The sequence below is a fragment of the Mobula hypostoma genome, chromosome 9 (genome assembly GCF_963921235.1).
Source record: "Mobula hypostoma chromosome 9, sMobHyp1.1, whole genome shotgun sequence".
NCBI classification, from domain to species: domain Eukaryota; kingdom Metazoa; phylum Chordata; class Chondrichthyes; order Myliobatiformes; family Myliobatidae; genus Mobula; species Mobula hypostoma.
In genome coordinates this window covers 142,233,005-142,258,611 of record NC_086105.1, presented here as the reverse complement: position 1 = coordinate 142,258,611, position 25,607 = coordinate 142,233,005, and the positions used below count along the sequence as shown (strand labels likewise).

Here is a 25,607-nt window from a genome sequence, read left to right as displayed (position 1 = left end):
TGGCCCTTTGAGTCTGCTCCATCATTCTATCATGGCTGGTTGGTGTTCATTGGAATGTGGGCAGATTAAGATGGCATTGGTGTATAATGGATTGTGGATTCTGACGGTCAGTGGATTGGTCCTTGTGATTCTGATTCTGAAGCAGGTCTTGACTTAAACACTGACTCAGCACGCACGGTAAAGATGTAGCTGATAAGGTTTCAGATGATACTCGGTGTCCCACCTTTTGATTTTCTGCAACTCCATCCCTCTTCTTACTCCGACCAGACCCTGTCGAATCGAACTGTGCAGGAGCCGACTCTGGGCATCTCTGAACGAGTCTCCATAATTAATCAGCAAGACGACCAGCAGAAACAGCATGTAAATGATGAAGTTCTGGAAGAGAGGTTACAACGAGCCCCGTCAGTTACATTAAACATCAACGCAACCAAAACGGTCAAGAATCAGAGTCAAAATCAGGTTTATTATCACTCTCATGTGTCGTGAAACTTGCTAACTTAGCAGCAACAGCTCAATGCAATACATAATATAGAAGAGAAAATAATAATAATAATAATAAATAAATCACAGTATATGTATATTGAATAGATTAAAAATTGTGCAAAAACAGAAATAATATATATTAAAAAAGAGAGCCCAGCACACCAAAAGGCTTTTGTTCAGGTTCAATACGAAAGCTCCTGTCAAGAAAGTAATCATTTTAAGTTGAAGTGTCTCTTCAAGCTGAATAATAATATCATAATATCGACCTGTGCCTCACTGGCATATTGCGTGGCAACACTTAGCGTTTCTTTAACAATTGTCTGTTTTTACGAGGCTGAGTTGCTAGCTCGACGCTCAACCAGGCACGGATGCAAAGTGTGCAAGGAGATGGCCGACTTGAGCCTGGGACCACTCTCCAAAGTCCGGTGCGGATGCCACTGCACCACCGGCTGGCTAACATGAAGCTGAAGTGAAAGGTTAATTTATGAGGAGTGTTTGCTGGCTCTAGGCCCGTATTCACTGCAGTTTAGAAAAAGAGGGAGGGGGAGGTCTCATTGAAACTTACCCAATATTGAAAGGATGTAGATAGAGTGAATGTGAAGATGATATTTCCTATAGTGGGAGAATCTGGGATTAAGGGCACCACCTCAGAATAGAAGGGTGTCCATTTAGACCGGGGAACAGCCAGATGACTCAGTACATATTGGTACCAATGACATAGGAAGGAAAAGCAATGAGTTCCTGACAAGAAAATTTAGAGAGCTGGGTGGAAAGCTGAGAAGCAGGACCTCCTGGATAGTAATTTCTGAACAGCTGCCTGTGCCAGGCACCAGTGAGAATAGAAACAGGATGATCTGGCAGATAAACGCGTGGCTGAGAAGCTGGTGCAGGGGGCAGGGCTTCAGGTTCTTGGATAATTGGGATTTCTTCTGGGGTAGTACGACCTGTTCAGAAGTGACAGATTGCACCTGGAACCAAGGGGTCCAATATTCTTGTTAGAACTGTTGGGGAGGGTTTAAACTAACTTGGCTGGGGGGTGGGAACTGGAGTGAAGGGACTCAGGAAAGGACGGATGGTAAAAAAGTAAAGGTAGCATGCAGATTGTCAGGAAGGGCAGACAGTTGATGGAACTTAGTTGCAGCCAACAGACTGAGTATCAAATCATTAAGGATGCAGAGTCAGAAAGGATAGAAAATACGGTACCCAAGGTGTTGTATCTAAATGCACGTAGTATAAGAAATAAGGTGGATGATCTTGTTGCGATATTACAGATTACCAGGCATGATGTTGTGGCCATCACTGAATTGTGGCTGAAGGATGGTTGTAGTTGGGAGCTGAATGTCCAAGGTTACACATTATATCGGAGGGATAGGAAGGTAGGCAGAGGGGGTGGTGTGGTTCTACTGGTAAAGTATGGCATCAAATCAGTAGAAAGATGTGACATAGGATTGGAAGATGTTGAATACTTTTGGGTTGAGTTGAGAATCTGCAAGGGTAAAACAATATAGATGGCAGTTATATACAGGCCTCCCAATAGTGGCTTGGAAGTGGGCCACAGGTTACAAAAGGAAATAGAAAAGGTGAATCAAAAGGGCAATGTTATGTAGTCATGGGAGATTTTAACATGCTGGTGGATTGGGAGAATCAGGTTGGTAATGGATCTCAGGAGAGTGAGTTTGTTGAATGCCTATGAGATAGCTTTGTAGAGCAGTTTATCATTGAGCCTACTAGATCAGCTATATCGGATTGGGTGTTACGTAATGAACCAGAGTCGATTAGGGAACTTAAGGTAAAAGAACCCTTAGGAACCAGTTATCACAATATGATTGTGTTCAACTTGAAATTTGATAGGGAGAAAGTAAAGTCTGATGTAGAAGTATTTCAGTGGAGTAAGGGAAATTACAGTGGCATTACAGAGGAGTTGGCCAAAGTAAATTGGAAGGTGCCGCTGGCAGGGATGACAGCAGAGTAGTAATGGCGTGCATTTCTCAGAAAAATGAGGAAGGTGCAGGATAGATGTATTCTAAAAATGAAGAAATACTCAAATGCTAAAATAGTACAACAGTGGCTGACAAGGGAAGTCAAAGCTATTGTAAAAGCAAAAGAAAGGGCATACAACAAAGCAAAAGTTAGTGGGAAGATAGAGGATTGGGAAGTTTTTAAAAACCTACAGAGAGCAACTAAAAAAGTCATTAGAAGGGAAAAGATGAAATGTGAAAGCAAGCTCGCAAATAATATCACAGTGGATAGTAAAAGTTTTTCATGTATGTTAAAAATAAAAGAGAAATGAGAGTGGATATAGGACCGCTAGAAAATGAGGCAGGAGAAATAATAACAGGGGACAAGGAGACGGCTGATGAACTCAATGAGTATTTTGCGTCAGTCTTCACTGTGGAAGACACTAGCAGTATGCCTGATGTTGTAGTGTGTGAAGGAAGAGAAGTGGGTGCAGTCACTGTTACAAGAGAGAAGGTGCTCAAAAAAATTGAAAGACCTAAAGGCACGTAGGTCACCCAGATCAGAGAAACTGCACCCTAGGGTTCTGGAAGAGGTAGCATTAGAGATTGAGGTGGCATTAGAAATAATCTTTCAGAAACCATTGGCATGGTTCCAGAAGACAGGAAATTGTAAATGTCACTTCACTCTTTAAGAAAGGAGGAAGGCAGCAGAAAGGTAATTATAGACCAGTTAGCCTGACCTCAATGGTCGGGAAGATGTTAATGTCAACTGAAGGATGAAGTAATGGAGTACGTGATGACACAGGACAAGATAGTACAAAGTCAGCATGGTTTCCTTCAGGGAAAAACCTGCCTGTCGAACCTGTTGGAGTTCTTTGAGGAGATTACAAGTAGGATAGATAAAGGGGACGTAGTGGATGTTGTATATTTGGACTTTCAGAAGGCCTTTGACAAGGTGCCACACATGAGGCTGCTTACCAAGTTAAGAGCCCATGGTTTACAGGAAAGTTACTTAACATGGTTAGAGCAGTGGCTGATCGGTAGGAGGCAGCGAGTGGGAATAAAAGGATCCTTTCCTGGTTGGCTGCCAGTGACTAGAGGTGTTCTGTAGGGGTCGGTGCTGGGACCACTTCTTTTTATGCTGTATATAAATGATTCAGATAATGGAATAGATGGCTTTGTTGCCAAGTTTAGACATGATACAAATATTGCTGGAGAGGCAGGTAGTGTTGAGGAAACAGGTAAGATGCAGAAGGACTTATACAGATTAAGAGAATGGATAAGAAAGTGGCAAATCAAATACAATCAACACACACAAAATGCTGGTGGAACACAGCAGGCCAGGCAGCATCTCACGAAGGGTCTTGGCCCGAAACGTTGACTGTACCTCTTCCTATAGATGCTGCCTGGTCTGCTGTGTTCAGGAATTTGTGGAATTTGTTGTCATATGCAGCTGTGGGGGCCAGGTCGTTGGGTGTATTTAAGGCAGAGATTGATAGGTTCTTGATTGAACATGGCATCAAAGGTTATGGGGAGAAGGCCAGGAACTGGGGATGAGGAGGAGATAGAAAAGAAGAATCAACCGTGATTGAATGGCAGAGTTGACTCGATGGGCCAGATGGCCTAATTCTGCTCCTATGTCTTATGTTCTGACGGTCTCATGGTCTTAATAGAGATGAGTAAGAAGTTCTTTAGCCAGAGGGCTGTAAATCTGTGGAATTCATTGCCACATACAGGTGAGGAGGCCAAGTCATTAAGTGTATTTAAAGTGGATATTGATAGGATCTTGATTACTAAGGGAGTCAAAGGATACAGGAATAAGGTAGGAGACTGGGTTGACAGGATATAATTTAGCCATGGTTGAATCGCAGAATAGATTCGATGGGCTGAATTGCCTAATTCTGCTCCTTTCTCTTATGGTTTTCTGTCTACATTGGAAATGGATTTGGAATTGGTTGATTATTGTCACAGTGAAAAGCTTTTCTTGCATACTGTTCATACAGATCAGATCACTGAACCGAGCACTGAGGCAGCTCATGGTAAAACAGTAACATAATACAGAATGAAGTATAACAGCTACAGAGAAAGCACAGTGCAGGTAGACAATAAGGTATAAGGTCATAAAGAAATAGATTGTGAGGTCAGGAATCCAATTTATTATACTAGGGAACTACTTAATAATCATAAAAAGATCCTGAATAAGTTACAGAGAGTGGTGTGAAAAACAGAATGCATCCAGTGATCAGATGTCCTGTTGTTAAAAATGCCTTGTTAATGAGAGAGGTCAGAGGAGAATGGCCAGGTTGGTTCAAGCGGACAGGAACTCAAATAACCACACATTATTACAGTGGTGTGCAGAAGGTCAGCTCTGAACGCACAATGCATCGAGCCTTGAAGAAGTTGGACGCCAGCAGCAGAAGACCAGCAAAGTACTTTGACAATAAATTTATTTTGACTTTTGACAGCCAGAGTTGGAGGAGCACGGAGATCTAAAAGAATTGGCGAAGGGTTATGGACCCAAGCACCAGTTACTATTCCTATAAATAGATCTACGATTTAAAATATACGGAAAAAAAAAGATTGAAATAACGAGAGCTCACCTTTCACTCTAATTAAATTCTGAACTTCTGTAGGCAGACCTTCTCACAGAGCAAAACAGTGCAGATGCTAGCCCTTTGGTCCAAGCAGTGCCCACCCAGACAGTCCCAATTTCCTATGTTTGGCTCAAATCCCTCCAGGCCCCTCCTCTCCATGTGCCTCTTAAATGATACCATTGTACCTGCCTCAACCACTTCCGCTGGCAGCTCGTTCTAGGCACTCACCACCATCTGCATGAAAAAGTTACTTCTCGAGTCCCTTATGGCAGAGTTAAAATTTGGATCAGGTACTGTATATACAATTTTAAGGATCCAGGATCAACTTTATTCGTATATACATTTACATGTGTTAGAAATTTGCTGTGCGTGTTGGCCAAGATGCCACAAAATCAACATTCAACAATTATAAGAATAAAGAATTCTATAAAAAAATAAACTTAGAAGATAAAGTACGGATATGGAATAAAATGTGCATAATTACTAGCATGTATTTGCAATGTAAACAGATTATAAAAAGTGGTTTAAAATGTTTGGAGTGCAGTGACTGAGGTAATAAACACACGAGTTTCTGCAGATGCTGGAAGTCCAGAGTAACACACAGACACACAAAATGCTGAAGGAACTCAGCAGGTCAGTCAGCAGCTATTAAAAGGATTAAACAGTCAACATATTCGGGTCGAGACCTGATGAAGGGTCTCAGCTCGAAACGTTGACCGTTTATTCCTTTCCATAGATGCTGCCTGACCTGCCGAGTTTCTCCAGCACTTCGACTAAGTTAGTAGACAGAGGGGGGTGTGGGGAAACTAACTACCCCCTCCCACCCATTACCTCAATCTTTTGCAATGCACATTTTTCTTAGCTTAAATAAAGTAAATATTTTCATTTTATTATTAAAAGTAAGTGCTTAGAATGTGTGGTCAGATCCAGCTGAACAATTACCCCAACGTAAATACAATCTATCTCACACTGCACATCTGATTACAACGTGTTTTATTTATTGATTGATTGAGATATGGCGTGGAATAGGCCGTTTCGGCCCTTCGAGCTGCACTGACTAGCAACCCCCGATTTAACTGCAATCTAGTCATGGGACAATTTACAATGACTAATTAACCTACCAGCCAGAGAAGCTTCGGACTGTGCGAGGAAACCAGAGCACCCAGAAGAAATCGACGCGGTCACGGGGAGAATGTACAAACTGCTTACAGACAGTGGCGGAAATTGAACCAGTGTCGCTGGTACTGTAAAGTGCTGCGCTAACCGTTATGCTACCGTAGAAACGCTGTTAGAAAGTTGACTAATAACATTGTTCCAAACAAATACGGTAAGGCGGCATGGTGGCATTTCGGCGGTTAGCGTAACGCCGTTAGTGCTGGTGATCACCGACTGGGGTTCAACTCCCACCACATCCTGTCGGGAGTTTGTTCATTCTCCCCATGACCATGTGGGTTTCCTCCAGGTGCTTTGGTTTCCTCCCACATCCGAAAGGCGTACTGTCTGGGTTAGGATTAGTGAGTTATGGGCGTACGATGTTGATGCGGGAACTCTAGAGACGCCTGGAAGCTGCTCAACACTATCCTCATTGATCTGATTTGACGCAAACGCCACCTCTCACTGTTTCTCAGTTCCGATGTGCATGTGACAAATAAAGCTTTGATCTTTAACGACTGAATAAGCATAATGAGCTGAAGCTGTGACCAGTAGTGCACTTGGCCTGGCTACTTTGATGGCTCCGTTGATGGATCAGCTGCCGATTACCGCTGGCTTTGAAATTGGAAAAACTCACTAACGCAAACCATGAATCACTGCAGAACCATCTACTCTTGCCAAGTTCTCTCCCCCACCCCCTACCCCCATTTCAGTATTTATTTTGGCTACCGTTGGAAAATTAAACAACTACATCTTAGACCAAGCAATATGCAAACCCTGGTCTGTGGCTTTGGAAAAATACATTCTTCCTTCAGTGATAGCTTAAGTGAAGCATATTTCATTTTCCTAGCAATTATATAAGGCTTGAGCTGAGTCAGAGATTGCATTTTTGTTAAAAATACCCTAATTGCTAGAAATTTTGAAACAAAAACAACAGAGCATACTGAAAAAGATGCCAGGCAGTTAGCTGAAAGTGAAATACAGAGGCAGTTTATCAGAATTCATATTTAATTTCTCCTCTGGGTACTGGGACATCTTTATTACATGCAGTTTAATCAACTTGTCATGTTTTGGTAAGTACAAAAAGTCTGGAGGTCAAACAAGATATGTAGTGGGGTGGTCCAAGATATGTAGTCCAATTTCCATGCATCCCAGTTCAGTTCTCAGGTCCATAAGACATAAGAGCAGAATTAGGCCATCTGGTGCGTCGACTCTGCTCTATCATTCAATCATGGCTGATCTTTTTTTCGATCTCCTCCTCAACCCCAGTTCCCGGCCTTCTCCCCGTAACCTTTGATGCCATGTCCAATCAAGAACTTATCAATCTCTGCCTTAAATACACCCAATGACCTGGCCTCCACAGCTGCATGCGGCAACAAATTCCACACACTAACCACCCTTTGGCTAAAGAAATTTCACTGCATCTCTGTTTCGAAAGGGCACCCCTCTATCCTGAGGCTGTTTTTTCTGCGCTGTGGTTGCATGAAGTTATAACCAAACAGTAAACTATGGGCACAAAAGACTCTGCAGATGCTGGAAATCCAAAGCAACACACACAATACGCTGGAGGAACTCAGCAGGTCAGGCAGTATCTATGGAAGTGAATAAACAGTCAACATTTTGGGCTGGAACCCTTCATCTGGACTGGAAAGGAAGGGGCTAGAAGTGGAAGATGGGGTGGAGGGGGGGGAAGGAGGACAAGCTGGAAGGTGACTGGTGAAGCCAGAGTGGGTGGGGGAAGGGGGATGAAGTAAGAAGCTGGGAGGTGATAGGTGGAAAAGGTAAAAGAAGGAGAGAAGGAATCTGATAGGAAAAAGGAGAAAGGGAAGGAGGAGAGGCACCAGGGGGAGGTGATAGGTAGATGAACAGAAGAAAATACGTAACAGGGAGTCCAGAATGAGGAACTGAAGTTGAGGGAAGGGAGGGGGGGTAAATACTTGAAGTTGGAGAAACTGATGCTCATGCCATCAGGTTGGAGGCTACCCAGATGGAAAATAATGTGTTGCTCCTCCAACCTGAGATTGCCCCCATCGGGGCAGTAATCACATATGGATGTATCATGGCTTGGCATGGCAACTGCTCTGCCCATAACCACAAGAAACCACGGCAAGCTGTGGACGCAGTTCAGAAAATCACTAAAACCAGCCTCCCTTACATGGACTCTGCCTACGCTTCTCACTGGCTCGTTAAAGCAGCCAACATAATTGAAGATCCTACCCATTACAGGCATTCCTTCTTCATCCCCTCCACTCCCATCAGGCAGAAGATACAAAAGCCTGAAAGCTTGTACCACCAGGTTTGAGGACAGCTTCTATCCCTCTGAGACAACACCACTGAGCAAGTTCAGGTTCAGGTTTAATTGCCAGTCAACCCGACACGGACATAGCCAAATGAAACAGTGTTCCTCTGAAACACGTTACCGACGGCACACAGCACACTGCAAATAGCATGTAGTACAGTAGAAAAAATACAATCACAAAGAACAAAAAAAAAGCTCACGTCCCTGAGTAGCATGACTGCGGAATTGGGGGTAATTTTTCTACCAACGAGTGAACCCTGGAGGGGCCGGCCCCCTACCCAAGTACAGATTCTAGCGCACCCTGCGGGTGTTCCATGGCAATGCGATGGCACCTCCTGTCTTGGTCAGCTGCAAGAGCAAACCTGTGGCCTTGGCCTAGTCCTTACCGCATCCAAAACAATGCAGCTCCTCCCCCCCCCCGCCCGCCACTGTCAGTGAACCAGACTTGTAGTATTCTACATTACCAATGTTCAACAGGGTCTTGCGATCGCAATAAAAATGCCCGAGAGAATCATTTGCACTTTGCACCATCCAACGGTACACGGCAAGTACAGACGACCATACACAACAATGTGCAATAAATCCAGCTCCGCTGCTATCGAGCAACTCGCTGACGGGATCATCCTGCAGTACTGGATGTCCTTTGTATCCAGCAGTAACTTGTGATCGTAAAAAAAGACATACAAGATGAACAAGTACACCTTTGATTGGCCCTGGAGTGGCCGCTGCGTCCGAGCACACTGCCATCTTACCAGAACTATAGTTGTTATCAGACTAGTATAATAAGATATACTCTTGACCTCATAATCTACCTTTTTATGGCCTTACGCCTTACTAGTCTGCCTGTACTGCACCTTCTCTTTACACTGCATTCCCTTGCACGACCATTTTCATGAAATTAGCGATGTGGATGGAACGCAAAAATAACATTTCTCACTGTATCCCAGCACATGTGACAAAAATAAATCAGTTTGGTCCAAAGACGGTGTTTAACCCATTCCTGTTATGCTCCATGCAAAGCCTCCCATCTCTCTGCAAACAGAATGATAGATAAAAGATCCAAAGGGGGTAAACTGAGGTAGAAATTATTTCTACAGTGGCCACTTTATTAGGTACCACCTGGATCATAAACCTCGGTACCCATTCCATCCATCTACCTTTCCAAATTTCTCTTTCACTTTGGATTCGGACCTGCGTCCTCCACTTCTGCTGGCAGCTCGTTCCACACTTGCACCCTCTGAGTGAAGAAATTTCCCCTCAGCCTCCTCTTAAATATTTCACCGTTCACCCTTAACCTATGAACTCTAGTTCTAGTCTCACCCAACCAGAGTGGAACGAGGCCTGCTTGCATTTACCCTATAATTTGTCTAGCTCTATTAAATCTCCCCTCAATCTTCTATGCTCCAGTCTCCCAAGCCCACAGCTGACTAACCCATACGTCAAAGCAAGGAGTGTGCTGGATGCATTGCATTTCCTGCATACATTTATATGAATAAAGTACAGTACCGTGCAAAAGTCTTGGGCATAAATATATAGCTAGGGTGCCTGTTTTTTTGCACAGTACTGTAGTAATTTTACATATTGCACTGTACTGCTGCTGCTGAAAAAACAAATTTCATAACATATGTGAATGATGATAAACCTGATTCTGATATGGGTTCCTGTTGTGGACTGACAGTGGGAAGGGGGACAGAGAGAGGGGAATCACGGTTGGGAAAAGGGGAGGGGAGAGGGGACGGAACAGGAAGCACCAGAGAGACATCCTGTAATGATCAGCAAATCAAATGTTTGAAATCAAATGACCTTGCTGGGTGTCTCAGGGCCGGGTATGTCTACAAATGCACCTCCTCCTGCCCCTGGCATTCCTTTTCTGCCAGCTGTCCCACGCCCCTCCTGTGGCACTCCACCCTCACCATTCCCAACATCCTTCGCTCCTGCCAGATTTACAAACTCGCACTCTGCTCCATGTTGACAAATAGAGTCCTGTGCAAAAGTGCTTGGCACCCTGCCTATTTATATGGCTAAGAACATTTGCATAGTTCTGTATATTTTTAGAATGAGTATGGACGGTTTCTCTTGATCTCTTGATTGCCAGCAGAGACCGTGTATTGGTTGGAGTTTCCCAATTCAGGACAGACCGTACCTTCAGCATCCTGTGAAGGATCTGGACCTTCCTGGCCTCCTCTCTAGCCTGCAGAAGGCCGTACCCTTGAGGGGGCCAGACCTTTCTGATTCTCTCCGAGACCTGTTCCACGCGTGGCCTCTCCACAAGGTTGTCGTTTTCGTCCGGGTGGACACGCTTGGCGACCAGTGCGAAATAAAGTGCTTCAAGCAGAACCTGTAATGCAAGCAAGTGGAACGTCAGAGCCATTTACAGCAGATCACAGCTGTTACGCCCAGAAAGTCATCCTCAGTTGGGGCTGCTAAACTCTCTGTATGTCACCGGCACTTGTCATATTCTGCCTCCGAATTTACATTCGGTGGCCACTTTATTACCTACCTCCTGCACTGAGTGTACATTCCTGGTCTTCTGATGCTGTAGCCCATCCGCTTCAAGTTTCAATGTGCTGAGTATTCAGAGATGCTCTTCTGCACACCACTGTTATAATGCATAGTTATTGCAGTTACCGCCCCATTCCTGTCAGATTGAACCAGTCTGGCCATTTACCTTTGACCTCTCTCATTAACAAGGCATTTTGGCCCACATGATTATTGGTCACTAGATGTGTTTTGTTTTTCCCGTCACTCTCTGTAACCTCTACAGACTGATACGTGTGAAAGTCCCAGGAGATCGGCAATTTCTGAGATACTCAAACCACCCCGTCTGGCACCAATAATCATTCTGTGAACAAAAGCACCTTACAAAACGAGAGAGGTCAAGGGGGAATGGCTAGGTTGGTTCAAACTGACAAAAGGTGACAGTAACTCCAATGACCACACATTACAGCTATGGTGTGCAGAAGAACATCTCTGCATGCACAACACGTCAAACCTTGAATTGGATGGGCTACAGCAGCATAAGATCACAAACACACAGAAATAGACTCAGTGACCACTTTATTAGGTACAGGATGTACCCAATAAAGTGGACACTGAATGTGGAGTGAAACAGTAAAGAAAGAGACCACTCTGTCTTTCAGTTTCATTCTGCCCCCTTGTAACTGGTTACACCCTCTTATTTATACCCAACCCCTTCATTCTCTCACTTTTCAAAGTCTCAGGGTCTACAGCAAGAACCAAGCTTTTTACAAGCACGTTGCTTTTTATGATCTCAATAAGCTTCGACTCACACTTCGACAAACCTACCTTCAAAGGTTCCAGGAGGAAGAATGAGGAGAGGACGCTGAAGATTCCTGAGATGAGCCACATGAGAGCGACCTGGGGAGTGAAGGAGACCCCGATCCAAAGTGACACGGTGATGGAGATGCTGAAGAGGAAGAAGCAGAGGGCGTGGGCCATGTAACTGCACCAGAATGGAAACAGACATCGCTGTGGAGGGTCACTGAATGCTGTTGAGACACAAGAATACCAAGCAACGTTAGACAAACCCCAACCTAGGTTACAAGGACAGAAGCACACTGACAATTCACTAGTACTGAGAAGCTGGGATAATTGATCCAGTGGCTTCAAATTCCATAACAGCTGTTGGAAGATATGTTTAAATAATTAAGTACCAATAATCTGGTTACTGAAGAGTTTTCTGTCAGTAATGGTGTGTATGAATTTTCCAAGTTGTCATTTAAAAAGCAATTTAATTCAGACAAGGGAATCTGCTGTGGGCATAGCCCTAGCCCAGTTAGGTGCCACGGTAGTGTAGCCGTTAGCTCACCGCTATCACAGCTCGGGACATCAGAGTTCAGAGATCAACTCCTGCGCCATCTGTAAGGAGTTTGTACGTTCTCCCTGGGACCGTCTGAGTTTCCTCTGGGTGCTCTGGTTTCCTCCCACACTTCAAAATGCATCAGTAAGTAGGTTAATTAGTTATTGAACAACATGTCCAATCTTGAAGTGGATGGGCTACAACAGTGAACACCATACCGGATTCCCACCTGTACCTAGTAACGTGGCCGCTCTGTGCATGCTTGTGTTGTAAACTACAAATATCTACCTGTAATTCTCATGTATACAGTTAACACTCATTCAATACCAGAGCCATCATTTTGTTATTGAGTATCGATTTTCATTCACAATCTCAAATCACATGATACCTACAGTATACTTGTATAATTGATTCCTATTGAGATATTAGATATAGTCAAATATATACTACATTTGTAGCAGGTGGATCCTTTCTTGGGTAAATCTATGTACATCAGCCTTATTCGAACTCCCAGAAGCCAACAATTTAGATTTGCACATTAACAGAGAGCAGCTGAACAAAGAGAATTGGTTAATTTCTGGACTGGGTATGTTTATAGTTTTTAAATAGTGTTGTTAGCGCTGCACTATTACAACTGTGCTGGAGTTCAGACTTTGATTCTGGCATCCTCTGTAAGGAGTTTGTACTTTCCTTCCCATGAACCGCGTGGGTTTCCTGCGGGTGCTCCGGTTTCCTCCCACAGTGTAAAGGTGTACCAGACGGTAGGTTAATTGGCGATTGTAAATTGTCCTGTGATTAAGCTAGGGTTAATAAGTTGGTCCAGAAAGGTCTGTACCACATAGTATAGATAGAACAGTGCAGCACAGGATCAGGTATTTGCTGAGCCAGCTAAAAAGCAAATCAAAAACACCCAAGCACTAATCCAACCTAAACAATATCCATATCCTCCATCTTCCTTACCTCCATGTGCCCATCCGAATGTCTCTCAAAAGCCTCTACCACCATACCAAGCAGTAGATTCCAGACATCCACCACTCTCTGAGTGAAAAACTTACCCCTCACATCCCCTTTGAACCTGCCCCCTCTCACCTTCAATGCATATCCTCTGGTATTAAAACATCTCTATATAAAAAATAAATAAATAAACATGTAACCCATCAACGTGATTCACTTAACACACACAAAATGCTGGTGGAATGCAGCAGGCCAGGCAGCATCTATAGGAAGAGGTACAGTCGACATTTCAGGCCAAGACCCTTCGTCAGGACTAACTGAAAGAAGAGATAGTAAGAGATTTGAAAGTGGGAGGGGGAGCACCTTATATTCCGTCTGGGTAGCCTCCAACCTGATGGCATGAACATAGATTTCTCTAACTTCCGTTAATGCCCCTCCTCTCCTTCTTACCCCATCCCTTATTTACCTTCCCCTCCATTTTTTCTCTCCCTCTATCCCTCTCACAATCACTCCTTGCCTGCTCTCTATCTTCCTCTGGGCTCCCCTCCCCCTTTCTTTCTCCCTAGGCCTCCCGTCCCATCGCCCTCTCCCTTCTCCAGCTCTGTATCCCTCCAGCTCTTGGCTCCATCCCTCCCCCTTCTGTCTTCTTCTATCATTTTGGATCTCCCCTTCCCCCTCCCACTTTCAAAGCTCTTACTATCTCTTCTTTCAGTTAGTCCTGATGAAGGGTCTCGGCCCGAAACGTCAACTGTACATCTTCCTAGAGATGTTGCCTGGCCTGCTGCGTTCCACCAACATCTTGTGCGTGTTGCTTGAATTTCCAGCATCTGCAGATTTTCCTCGTGTTAATGTGATTCATTTATAAGGATCAACTTTATTTGCCAGGCATCTTGGGAATTTGCTGTGTGTACTGGTAGAACATGCACCGTTCATGAGTTATAAAGAATAAAGAATGATATTAAAATAAAATTAGAAGTTAAAGTACAGATATGGAATAAAATGTGAATAAATACATAAATACCAGCATGTATTTACAATGTAAACAGCATTATAAAAGTGGTTTAAAGAGTTTACAGTGCAGAGCAGTGACTTGAGGTAATAGATGGGGGAGGGGACGTAGGGTCTAATTAGAATGGTTAGTCAAATTAACTGCTTGGGGGAAGATATTATTAACATGGTGTGAGGTTTTTGTTTTAATAACCCTCTTTAACTACCCTCTGAAATTCAATAAAGGGAGCTGGGGATTGGAAATGGCCCGTAATGCCAGCAATGCCCACATCCTGTGGATAGATGAACTATTTAAAAATGTTATTTGCAATTATATTTAAAAGGTCAACAACTTTAGTCATTTGCAGGAAACCTACATTAGATGCAGATATAGTGTCACACCATTGGCCTACCGAGTCTGTGGCAATCATCAACCAGTTATCTTCTTGACGCTAATTCTATTCGACTCCATTTTATTCTCCTCTCCTTGCCTCCACACTAGCCACCCCCTTTGAAAGTCCGCCAGGAGCATGGAGACACTTGCGAGTTGCCCCCAACACATCCTCAAACTGTGTATACATTGAAACATCGAAACAAATGCATCGTTTGCGCCTACAACCAGCACAGTCTGGCACAAGTATAGCATGCTCATCACTTACTATCCCTATCCTATGAGTCTCTCGAATACGGAAGGAAGTCAGACCACCCCGAGGAGATCCATGCAGTCACGGAGAAGAAGATGCAAAGTCCTTACAGACCGTGGCGGGAATTGACCCATGATCGCTGGTGCTGTAAGGCATCATGCTAACCTCTACCCTATGGTGCCACAATGTGGAATGAGCTGCAGGAAAAAGTGGTCGAGGTGGGTACAGTACCAACTTTGACAAGGCAGTGGGACTGGTATATGGATTGGAAAGGTTTAGAGAGATATCGGCCAAATGTGGGAAAATGGGACTAGCTTTCATGGGCACCTTGGTCAATAATGACCAGATGGGTTGAAGGGCCTATTTCCCTCCTGTATGACTCAATGAACAGAAGGCAAATTAGATATAGATTAAACACATTTACTTTATACCTAACCACTCTCTATTCACAGCATTATTCCAGGAAATTGAGGCCCCGTGTTGGTTGGGGTCAGCCATAGATATTGCATCCTAGCTGCCATACATAAGTCAGTACGAAAACCTGGGCTGTGTGATTTGGAGAGCAAGCTGTTGTCCATGTGGCAGGCTGCCCCCGCTCCACGCAGCTGATGAATCCTAAGGAACAGCAGAGACCGATACAGTTTGGCACCAGCAGTGTCACAAGAGTTGCCAATCAGTGTTGAACTGGATGTAGGACTGCCTTAGGGACTCCAGGTTTGGATTGTTACTCAGGGTTTACTCCTGAAGCCTTCCTCATGAGTGCATATAACCGTAAGGCAGTGGAGGTTTGAGATTAGAGTTTTCGTTCTCCGAGATGAGCTGCCAGCCACGCCCGATGAGCCACCGCTGCCCATAGTGACTGGTTTTAAGGTACCAGTGACCCACCTTTGCCACTTTTCGTGTGAGGAGAAACAGTTCTGCTGGGCTGAGTAGCTAAGCCACAGGTAAAGTCAGGACCTGGACTTGATTGTCGGAGGCTATTTGAGACACGCGCCACTGGGAGCATTTAATAGGTAGTGGGAGCTTGTCCCCATCACCAGCCCCAGCTATAACAACCTTATGGACAATGTTCCCTCTAATTTTTAGTAGTCAGTGTGCACAAAAAATCTTATGTTGTGCAAATTTTTTTTCCTGTGACAAAAGTATGTGCGCACTGAATGCACACATGGCACAGTTTATGTAGGTTTACAAAATATTTGACATAAAACTGCACAGAATAACAACAAAATAACATACATATTTAAGTCACTCAGTTATTTTTTCTCTCTCCTGCCTTTGGCATTTACCCATTCTTTGTAAACTCTATCTAGACTAATACGACTTCCATCCAGTTGAAAGCTTTTGATTCTCATTAACATATTCAAATGACATTCACCTAAACGGTTTCTCAGCTTGTTTCTGAGTTGATTCATTAGGGTAAAACCTCGCTCACAGTCTGCACTAGACGCAAGAAAGATTCCCCCAATGTCCATCAACTGTGCAAGGTTGCAAAACTGTTCATTTTGAAGTACAAATGCCACCATTTGAGCAAAGTTTGAAATCAGTTTGGATTTAATTTTTTCTTGCATGGAAAATTTGAAATCATTAAACTGTCTAACTATTACAGTATTTTCAGCTAGAAAATCATGATATTTTAGACATAAGGCATTAACTTGTTCATCGCCATATGTGAAGTCACAATCTGCAAATGCGGAGAAATCAAAAGCTGACTATTCTTGTACCTCATCTTCAGGAAACCTTTCTTCTAAATGAACACAAGGACTATTTAAAAAAGTCAACAGCGAACTTGTATCTACTGTGATGTTTTCTTCACCTTGTTGGCTTAGCAAAACTTTAACTTTGTCACTCCATGAAACATTGTCTCCCAGATACTGCTTTCTTATCTTATCTTGTCCCAGCTGTCTGGGAGTTGAACATACTTTTCCATATGTTCATTAATGTGTTGAACTGAATGTAAAGAGTTATTCATTTTAACAGCTAACAACATACTGTCGATAAGAACTTTGATCTCTTCTGGGTTTGATTGTTTTCACTCTTGCTCATCTGCACGCAACCTTAACATGCGTAACACTCCTGTAACAGGTAATGACGGGTTCTGTTGCCTGAGCTTTTGTACACTGTCCAAATGTGATTTACTTGCCAAATGATGCTTCAAAAAGTCAAGTTTCCAAATATCATCCCACTTCTTTCCACTAGCAAATTCTCCAGCAACTTTCACATCACGACAATACAAACAGATAACTCCAGTTTCCGAAACATACATAAATATTTCTCGCAGCTGAACGTTCATGACCTCATGAGCTTTTGGTGTAGCAGTTTCTACTATTTTGTTAAGCCATTCAACTTTAAACAAATTTGCAGTTTTTTTGCGTTTCACGCCCTTCGCTTCTTTTGAATTCGACATAGTGAATCAATATTTTTTCCAATAAAAACTTAGTAAGCTATCGACAGGATTTGAAACAGATCTTTGTAAACTTTACGATATGAAAACTGTCTGCCAAAGATGGCTGCCGCTGTGATGCAGCTGTACAAACCAGAACATGAAAGGTGAGGTGACGTAAACTGGTGACATGCATTGTGGTATTTGAAAAACCGACTAACTAGTTAACAGAAACATTTAGCTAAAAGATTATTTTCAATAAGTGTAATTATTAATTACTACATTATTTTAGGTAACTAACCTTTTGTTTGTGCGCTGTCTGAAAAACGTGTGTGCGTGCACACGCGCACACAGCTTAGAGGGAATATAGCTTACGGACCAAGGAAATTTGACTGCTTTTAACAGCAAGAAGGTGCTGAAGTACCTTTTCCATGTCCTTTCTGTTTTCTGAGTAGCTCGAATTCTGTGACTGATGAAACCTTCCCCACCCCACCTCCAATTCTTGGCCGAAACAGTTTCACCACTGGCACGTTCTATTTTTATGCAAGTCAGTTCCTTGGACTCGGGAGTAGCAGTTGAGAATGAGGCTGAAATGTAATCTCTCCGCAGGTGTTTCCTGAGTTGCAGAGAGTCCCAGTGTTTTCTGATTTAAATTTTTATATTTCTTTCACGTCTCCTGAGTGTGGATGCAAAGACCTTCACAAGTATTCAATGCCCCCTGTTGGAGACTCCATCTGGGGTGGGGTGGGGTGTGCAGAGCCTCATCAACTGTCTGGGAAAGCCCTGAGGTGTTCCCAGTGCTGATGGACTCCCTGTGAGTGACTGTACCCTCTGCCCCTGCTGTTTAATTTAGAAATACCACACGGAACAGGCCCTTTGAGCTGCATCGCTCAGAAACCCCCAACAACCCTGATTTAACCCTAACCGAACCATGGGGCGATTTACAATGACCGATTCACCTACCCGGTATGTCTTTGGATTGTAGGAGGAGCCGGAGAACCTGGACAAAATGCTCACATTTCATGGAGAGGACAGGCAGAGATTCTGTACAAAGGATTGAACTGTGATAGCGTCATGCTAACCACTCTGGCGACGGAACAGGTTCTGGCACAAGGACAGCGAATTTTAGGCCCAGATGATCAGCCCGTCGGACAATGGGAAAGGTTCCCCTTTGTTTCCTGGTCCAATTCCCTGTGAGAGTTCTAATCTGTGATATATGAGGAAGACATTTGACCCATTCAGTCTATATGGCAGCTCATATCCATTACACCACTATTTTTCCCTATCATCTCGTCTTCTCGTATCTCCATCAACTTCCCCTCCTCTCCCCATTCTAACACTCACCCACACACAGTGGGGGCAATTTACAGTGGGTAATTAACCGTTCAATCTGCACGTCATTGGGATGTATTTAAAATGAGGGTTGATAGGTTCTTGATCAGTCAGGGCATGAGAGGTTACAGGAAAAGGCAGGACAATGGGGTTGAGAGGGATAATAAATCAGCTATAATGCAATGGCGGAACAGATTTGATCCTATGTTTTAGGGTCTAATCCAACAATATCTCGACTACTGAAAGTAGCTTTAGAACCCATTGCGGCGTGTGGGATTTGAAGTCATTTCTTTGGTTCAATGATCCAAACCTCTGGTTACAAAACCATTAACTTAACCACTGAAGAGAAGGACTATATTGCCAACTTGGATACACAGGATGGATGGGTGACTGGAATTTGCACAGGTACTAGCTATACAAAATTATGAGGGGTATAGATAGGGGCAAGCAGGCTTTTTCCACTCAAGTTGGGTGGGACTACAACCTGAGGTTATGGCTTAAGGGTGAAAAGTGAGAAGTTTAAGGGGAACATGAGGGAAAACAGAGGGTTGGGAGAGTATAGAATGAGCTGCCAGCGCAGGTGATCCATGTGACCTTGATTTCAACGTTTAAGAGAAGTTTGGATAGGTACATGGATAGTAGGGGTATGGAAAGCTATTGTCCCAGTGTCCCAGTGCGGGTTGGTGGGAGTAGGCAGTTTAAATGGTTTCGGCATAGACTAGATGGGCCCAAGGGCCTGTTTCTGTATTGTTCTTCTCATTGACCTCCAGAGAAACAAAGTAGCCCTTAGCATGACTTGCTGAAGGATCGGTGGGTAGCACACTCAATCTTTTACTGGAGATCTGATGGGACTTCAAGAGAATCTGAAAGAAATTCTCCCCAATAACCAACTTCTGGAGGAGCTCAATGGGTCAAGTGGCATCTGTGGGGGGGGGGGGGGAATGAACCGTAGATACTTAGGACTTTATTTCATCTCTATCATTCACCGGCTCTTGCTTCACCCCTTTCCCCCTTACCTCTTTATACTGGCTAACTCCTCTCCAAAACAAGCGAAAATCTACAGATGCTGGAAATCTGAGCAACACACGCAAAATGCTGGAGGAACTCAGCAGGCCAGGCAGCATCTATGGGAAAGAGTAAACAGTCAACATTTTGGCCCGAAATGTCGACTGTACTCTTTCCCTAAGTGCTGCCTGGCCTGCTGAGTTCCTCCAGCATTTTGTGTGTGTAACTCCTCTCTAGCAGTAGTGCGATCACTCAAACTAAGTACAATATTCTCCTAAGGGGTTGTCTATTGGTGGGTCTTCAGGTGTCTGTAGAGGCTGATCTGGGAACAAAAAGTTCTGATGGGCTCACAGTTCCAGATCTCACAGTCCTGCCCCCATCACCCCTGCTAATCGCAATGGGACTTAATCCAGGACGTTAGGGTGGATTCCCTTAATGGAACACAACAGTGCATGACTTTGCTGAACACGGGGAGGCTGATGCATGGGTTGCCACCACACAGTCCTTGACAGACCGGGCTGAGGGACCAGTGGCATGGAGTGAAAGTTGACTGGGGACCCCTCGCCATTGTAGCCTTCCTCTGCCTTCGCTGCTGTAGTGATGTGAAATTATCTCCCGCCAGCTTCGCTGCTGTAGTGATGTGAAATTATCTCCCACCAGCTTCACTGCTGAGGTCTTGGCTGGATCGCTCTTGGTCTGGAACCTCCCCCTTGATATTACCGCCATGGGTGACCCTACCAGGAGCTAAGTGACAGGCAGCTGAACTCTAGGCAGCATTGCTTTTGGGATCGTAGGAAGTCACAAGCCTCTCCAACAGGAACAAGGTGACAATCCTCAGAGAAGTCCCTTCTTCTCCTCCGATATTCCCCCTCTACTCTCATTGCAGATGAAGGGTCTCCACTTGAAAGGTCAAGAGGCCCTTGGCCTACAGAGGCTGCCTGACACTCTGAATTCCTCCATTTTGTTCGATACTCCAGATTCCAACGTTCACACCCTCGCGACTTCAGGCTTCTTCCACATCGTTGGATTAGAGTGCAATTTTTATTTTTCTTGTGGTTTAATCTTTCTTATGCCTCCTTGTATTCTACATAATTACCTATGTACCCTCAATGAACCACTTTATTAGGTATACCTGCTCATTAATGCAAATGTCTAATCAGCCAATCATGTGGCAGCAACTCAATGCATAAAAGCATGCAGACATGGCCAAGAGGTTCAGTTGTTGTTCAGACCAAACACCAGAATGGGGAAGAAATGTGATCTAAGTGACCTCGACCATGGAATGACTGTTGGAGCCAGGTGGGGTGGTTTCAGTATCTCAGAAACTGCTGATTTCCTGGGAGTTTCACAGACAACAGTCTCTAGAGTTTACAGAGAATGGGGCAAAAAAAAACCCCCAAAAAATCCAATCAGTGGCAGTTCAGTGGGTGAAAATGCCTTGTTAATGAGAGAGGTCAGAGCAGAATGGTTAGACTGGTTGAACTGACAGGAAAGCTATAGTAACTCAAATAACCACACATTACAACAGTGATGTGTGGAACAGCTTCTCTAAATGCACAACATGTCGAATCTTGAAGTGGTTGGGTTACAGCAGCAGAAGATCACAAACAGACACTCAGTGGCCACTTCATTAGGTTCAAGAGGTTCCTGATAAAGTGTCCATTAAGTGTAGCTGTAATTGTTCAATGAATTTTCCAGTTGTTGGAGTATAGTTGCTTCTGTATTTTTTTAGAAACTTAGTTTTTCTGCAGCAAGTGTTACACTTCTGCAATCTGGATGCATATCATCCCAGTGAAAACAAAAACCTATAATCTGAATTTTATAGGTTAATTGTTATTACTGGAATGCTGTGATCTTTTTAGTTCGAACTAGGTTTTGGATAAGATGCTCACTACTTCTTTGTTCTTCTTTCACTTTATCAACGACCGTAGCAACAAATTTTATGCCTCATTCTTGACTTCTGGAGAATCTCTGGATCACAAAATCAACAGACCCAACAACCATGCACAGCCAAGGTTAATGGAAGGGTTTTTTCTCCTCTGAAGATGGGATGGCACTAAGTACAGCATCTACAACCACATACGATTGCATCTACCAATAGCTCTGGAGAAACCCTCACAGAGGATATGGGCTGTAACGGGAGATTTAGGGGAGTGGACGATGACATGGATACCTCAACCAAATTTCAGAGAGTAAAATTCCTTAAAATTAGGCGGCCTCTTTATTCTGGAGCAGGACATCTGCTTGGTGCACTTACCTATTCTTCTGGTGGTGGCCAGTCTTCCAATACCTTGAGTAGGCCGCATGACATGACCAAAGTCACCGGTCTTGTGCAAAATTGCTGCCTCTGTTGGCAGCTCTTCATTCCCACTGATTATCTCTGTTCTGAAGCAGAAAAAGATAATGGTGTTAAAAAAGAAAAATTAGCAAAACCACTCTGATCTCAGCAAATCCCAACACTAAGACAAGGGTGTGAGTCCTCACTTCCGTACACAAACCTGTTCTAAGGATCTCCGGCACTGCATTTACAACTGGTACTGTAGGCAGTGCCTCTGTTAATATCCATTTATACTGGACTGGAGTTCAAACCGGAAAAATGTGAAGGGATTCACTTTGAAAGGTTGAAGTTGAAGGCAGAATACAGCGTTAATCGTGGGATTCATAGCAGTGTGGAGGAACAGAGGGCTCTTGGACTCCGTGTCCACAGATCCCTCAAAGTTGTTGCACAAGTTGATAGGGTTTTTAAGAAGGTTGGTGTGTTGGCCTTTATCCAGGAACCTATCTATTTAACACTAATCTAATCACAAGACAATTTGTAATGACCAATTAACCTATTAACTGGTACATCTTTGGAACGTGGGAGGAAACCATTGCACCCAGAGAAAACCCACCCGGTCATGAGAAAAACGTACAAACTTCATACAGACATATGCAGTGACCTACTTCATGGGTTTCTACACTAGGTAACGTTGTACAAGAATTGTGAGCAATCCGCTGGAGGAACCCAAAGCTTGTCGAGCAGCATCTGTGTGATCTCTGGGAAGAAAGGATTCATCTCCAGAGGTTACAGTCTGCCTGTACTGGCCATGGATGGTCTCAAGCCTGACTGAATTAGTCTAGCAACCCCCTCCCGTAAAAACTCACAGCTTCAGAAATGGCAACAGAAGTTCCAAATACCTCATACCTGGGAGAGGAAGGATTCTCAAAAATGGGCAAACACCTGGGACAACACGAAAGACTGGCCAGGACAGAGGACACTGGTGAGTTACTGTCGGTGGTTATGTCCCAGTAGGTGTGACGGACTTGACTGCGTAAGTAAGTTGGATACCCGTCCCATAACTAAACTGCATCATTACTGCACTATTGCATTACATTAATGCATTGCATTGCTGCCTTAATTCATTATACAATAATTTTTAAACAAAGCCACTAAACTATTTAAAATAAGCAGCTTCACATCTACGTTTGAGGTGCTGAAATTACAGCTCTCAAGAAGAAACTGGATAGACGCAAGGGATTATATTATTAAGGACTCAAACATGAGGAAATTTGCAGATGCTGGAATTTCAAGCAACACACATAAAAGTTGCTGATGAACGCAGCAGGCCAGGCAGCATCTCTAGGAAGAGGTACAGTCGACGTTTTGGGCCAAGACCCTTCGTCAGGACTTTGGAGAAAGAAAGGGACTGATGGGATTGTTGGGACAGCATAGGCTGATGGGCTGAATTGCCTCTGTGCCGTAACAATTTTATATTGGGTTCATGTTCTTCTTTCTTGCAAATAATGAAAAGCAATGATATCCATATGAAAGAAAACCTAGTAGTCTTGAAGTCATTTTTTGGACATTCATCAAAGAAGTTTTCATTTCAATTTTTGTCTCTCAATCTCCCGAGACTCTCAGCTATTGAAAGCTTAACTGGGTCAGGACTAGTACAAGGGCAAACTTTCAGAACATACTTACAGATTAGATATTAGGTGACTCTCAACATCCAGAGAGACCCGGCCACTGTCGTGTGAGGTTGACACCTCATTATTCCCAGCAAAGCTCATTTGCTGTATCAGGTGCTCATCTGGTGGGAAAAATGCAAACAGATTGGAGTTGGTCAGGACTTCATATGCAGGTGTTAAGCCCTCTAACTGCTTTGGGTCTTCTAGCCTTTCAAGACAACTTGACGCTCTCTAGTATTCTGCCCGAGGATAAATTAGGACTTCAGTGAGTTCTCAAATTCAGATTCATTTTACTTATCACATGTATATCAAAATGTACTCTGCAAAAGTCTCAGGTACGTATATATAACTAAGATGCCCAAGTCTTCTGCACAGAAGTGTATTTGTCAATGTGGAGCGGACAGCGTATTTATAAATCTGGTGGGAGCAAAGGATGTTGGGATTGGTGAGGGTGGAGCATTGTGGGAGGGGCGTGGGACAGGTGTCAGAGAAGGAATGCCGGGGTGGGGTGGCATGTGTGCAAACACACCCAGCCCTGAGACACCAGGCAAGGTCATTTGATTCCAAACAATTGGTTTATTGATCATTACAGAATGTCTCTCTGGTACTTCCTGCCCCCTTCCCTCTCCTTTCACCTTTTCCCATTATCATTCTCTATGGGAATGGTACCGGAGGATTGGAGGGAGGCGAATGTTGTCCCGTTGTTCAATAGTCCGGGTAATTATAGAACAGTGAGCCTTATGTCTGTGGTGGGAAAGCTGTTGGAAAAGATTCTTAGAGATAGAATCTATGGGCATTTAGAGAATCATGGTCTGATCCGGGACAGTCAGCATGGCTTTGTGAAGGGCAGATCGTGTCTAACAAGCCTGATAGAGTTCTTTGAGGAGGTGACCAGGCATATAGATGAGGGTAGTGCAGTGGATGTGATCTATATGGATTTTAGTAAGGCATTTGACAAGGTTCCACATGGTAGGCTTATTCAGAAAGTCAGTAGGCATGGGATCCAGGGAAGTTTGGCCAGGTGGATTCAGAATTGGCTTGCCTGCAGAAGGCAGAGGGTGGTGGTGGAGGGAGTACATTCAGATTGGAGGATTGTGACTAGTGGTGTCCCACAAGGATCTGTTCTGGGACCTCTACTTTTCGTGATTTTTATTAACGACCTGGATGTGGGGGGTAGAAGGGTGGGTTGGCAAGTTTGCAGATGACACAAAGGTTGGTGGTGTTGTAGATAGTGTAGAGGATTGTCGAAGGTTGCAGAGAGACATTGATAGGATGCAGAAGTGGGCTGAGAAGTGGCAGATGGAGTTCAACCTGGAGAAGTGTGAGGTGGTACACTTTGGAAGGACAAACTCCAAGGCAGAGTACAAAGTAAATGGCAGGATACTTGGTAGTGTGGAGGAGTAGAGGGATCTGGGGGTACATGTCCACAATCCCTGAAAGTTGCCTCACAGGTAGATAGGGTAGTTAAGAAAGCTTATGGGGTGTTAGCTTTCATAAGTCGAGGGATAGAGTTTAAGAGTCGCGATGTAATGATGCAGCTCTATAAACTCTGGTTAGGCCACACTTGGAGTACTGTGTCCATTTCTGGTCACCTCACTATAGGAAGGATGTGGAAGCATTGGAAAGGGTACAGAGGAGATTTACCGGGATGCTGCCTGGTTGAGAGAGTATGCATTATGATCAGAGATTAAGGGAGCTAGAGCTTTACTCTTTGGAGAGAAGGAAGATAAGAGGAGACATGATAGAGGTGTACAAGATAATAAGAGGAATAGATAGAGTGGATAGCCAGCGCCTCTTCCCCAGGGCACCACTGCTCAATACAAGAGGACATGGCTTTAAGGTAAGGGGTGGGAAGTTCAAGGGGGATATTAGAGGAAGGTTGTTTACTCAGAGAGTGGTTGGTGCGTGGAATGCACTGCCTGAGTCAGTGGTGGAGGCAGATACACTAGTGAAGTTTAAGAGACTATTAGACAGGTATATGGAGGAATTTAAGGTGGGGGCATATATGGGAGGCAGGGTTTGAGGGTCGGCACAACATTGTGGGCTGAAGG

At 44.0% G+C, this 25,607-nt stretch overlaps 1 protein-coding gene across 1 annotated transcript in view; it reads right to left on the bottom strand.

Moving 5' to 3' along the window:
- The window catches only part of pkd1a (polycystic kidney disease 1a), a 286,990-nt gene that overhangs the window by 33,157 nt on the left and 228,226 nt on the right, over window positions 1–25,607 (bottom strand). Inside the window, exons 35-39 of the mRNA XM_063059334.1 lie at window positions 23,570–23,678; window positions 21,866–21,993; window positions 11,793–11,995; window positions 10,630–10,824; window positions 224–375 (exon numbers count right to left, since the gene is read on the bottom strand). Of these exons, the coding sequence (XP_062915404.1) occupies window positions 224–375; window positions 10,630–10,824; window positions 11,793–11,995; window positions 21,866–21,993; window positions 23,570–23,678 (787 nt within the window). The remainder of the gene's footprint in view (window positions 1–223; window positions 376–10,629; window positions 10,825–11,792; window positions 11,996–21,865; window positions 21,994–23,569; window positions 23,679–25,607) is intronic.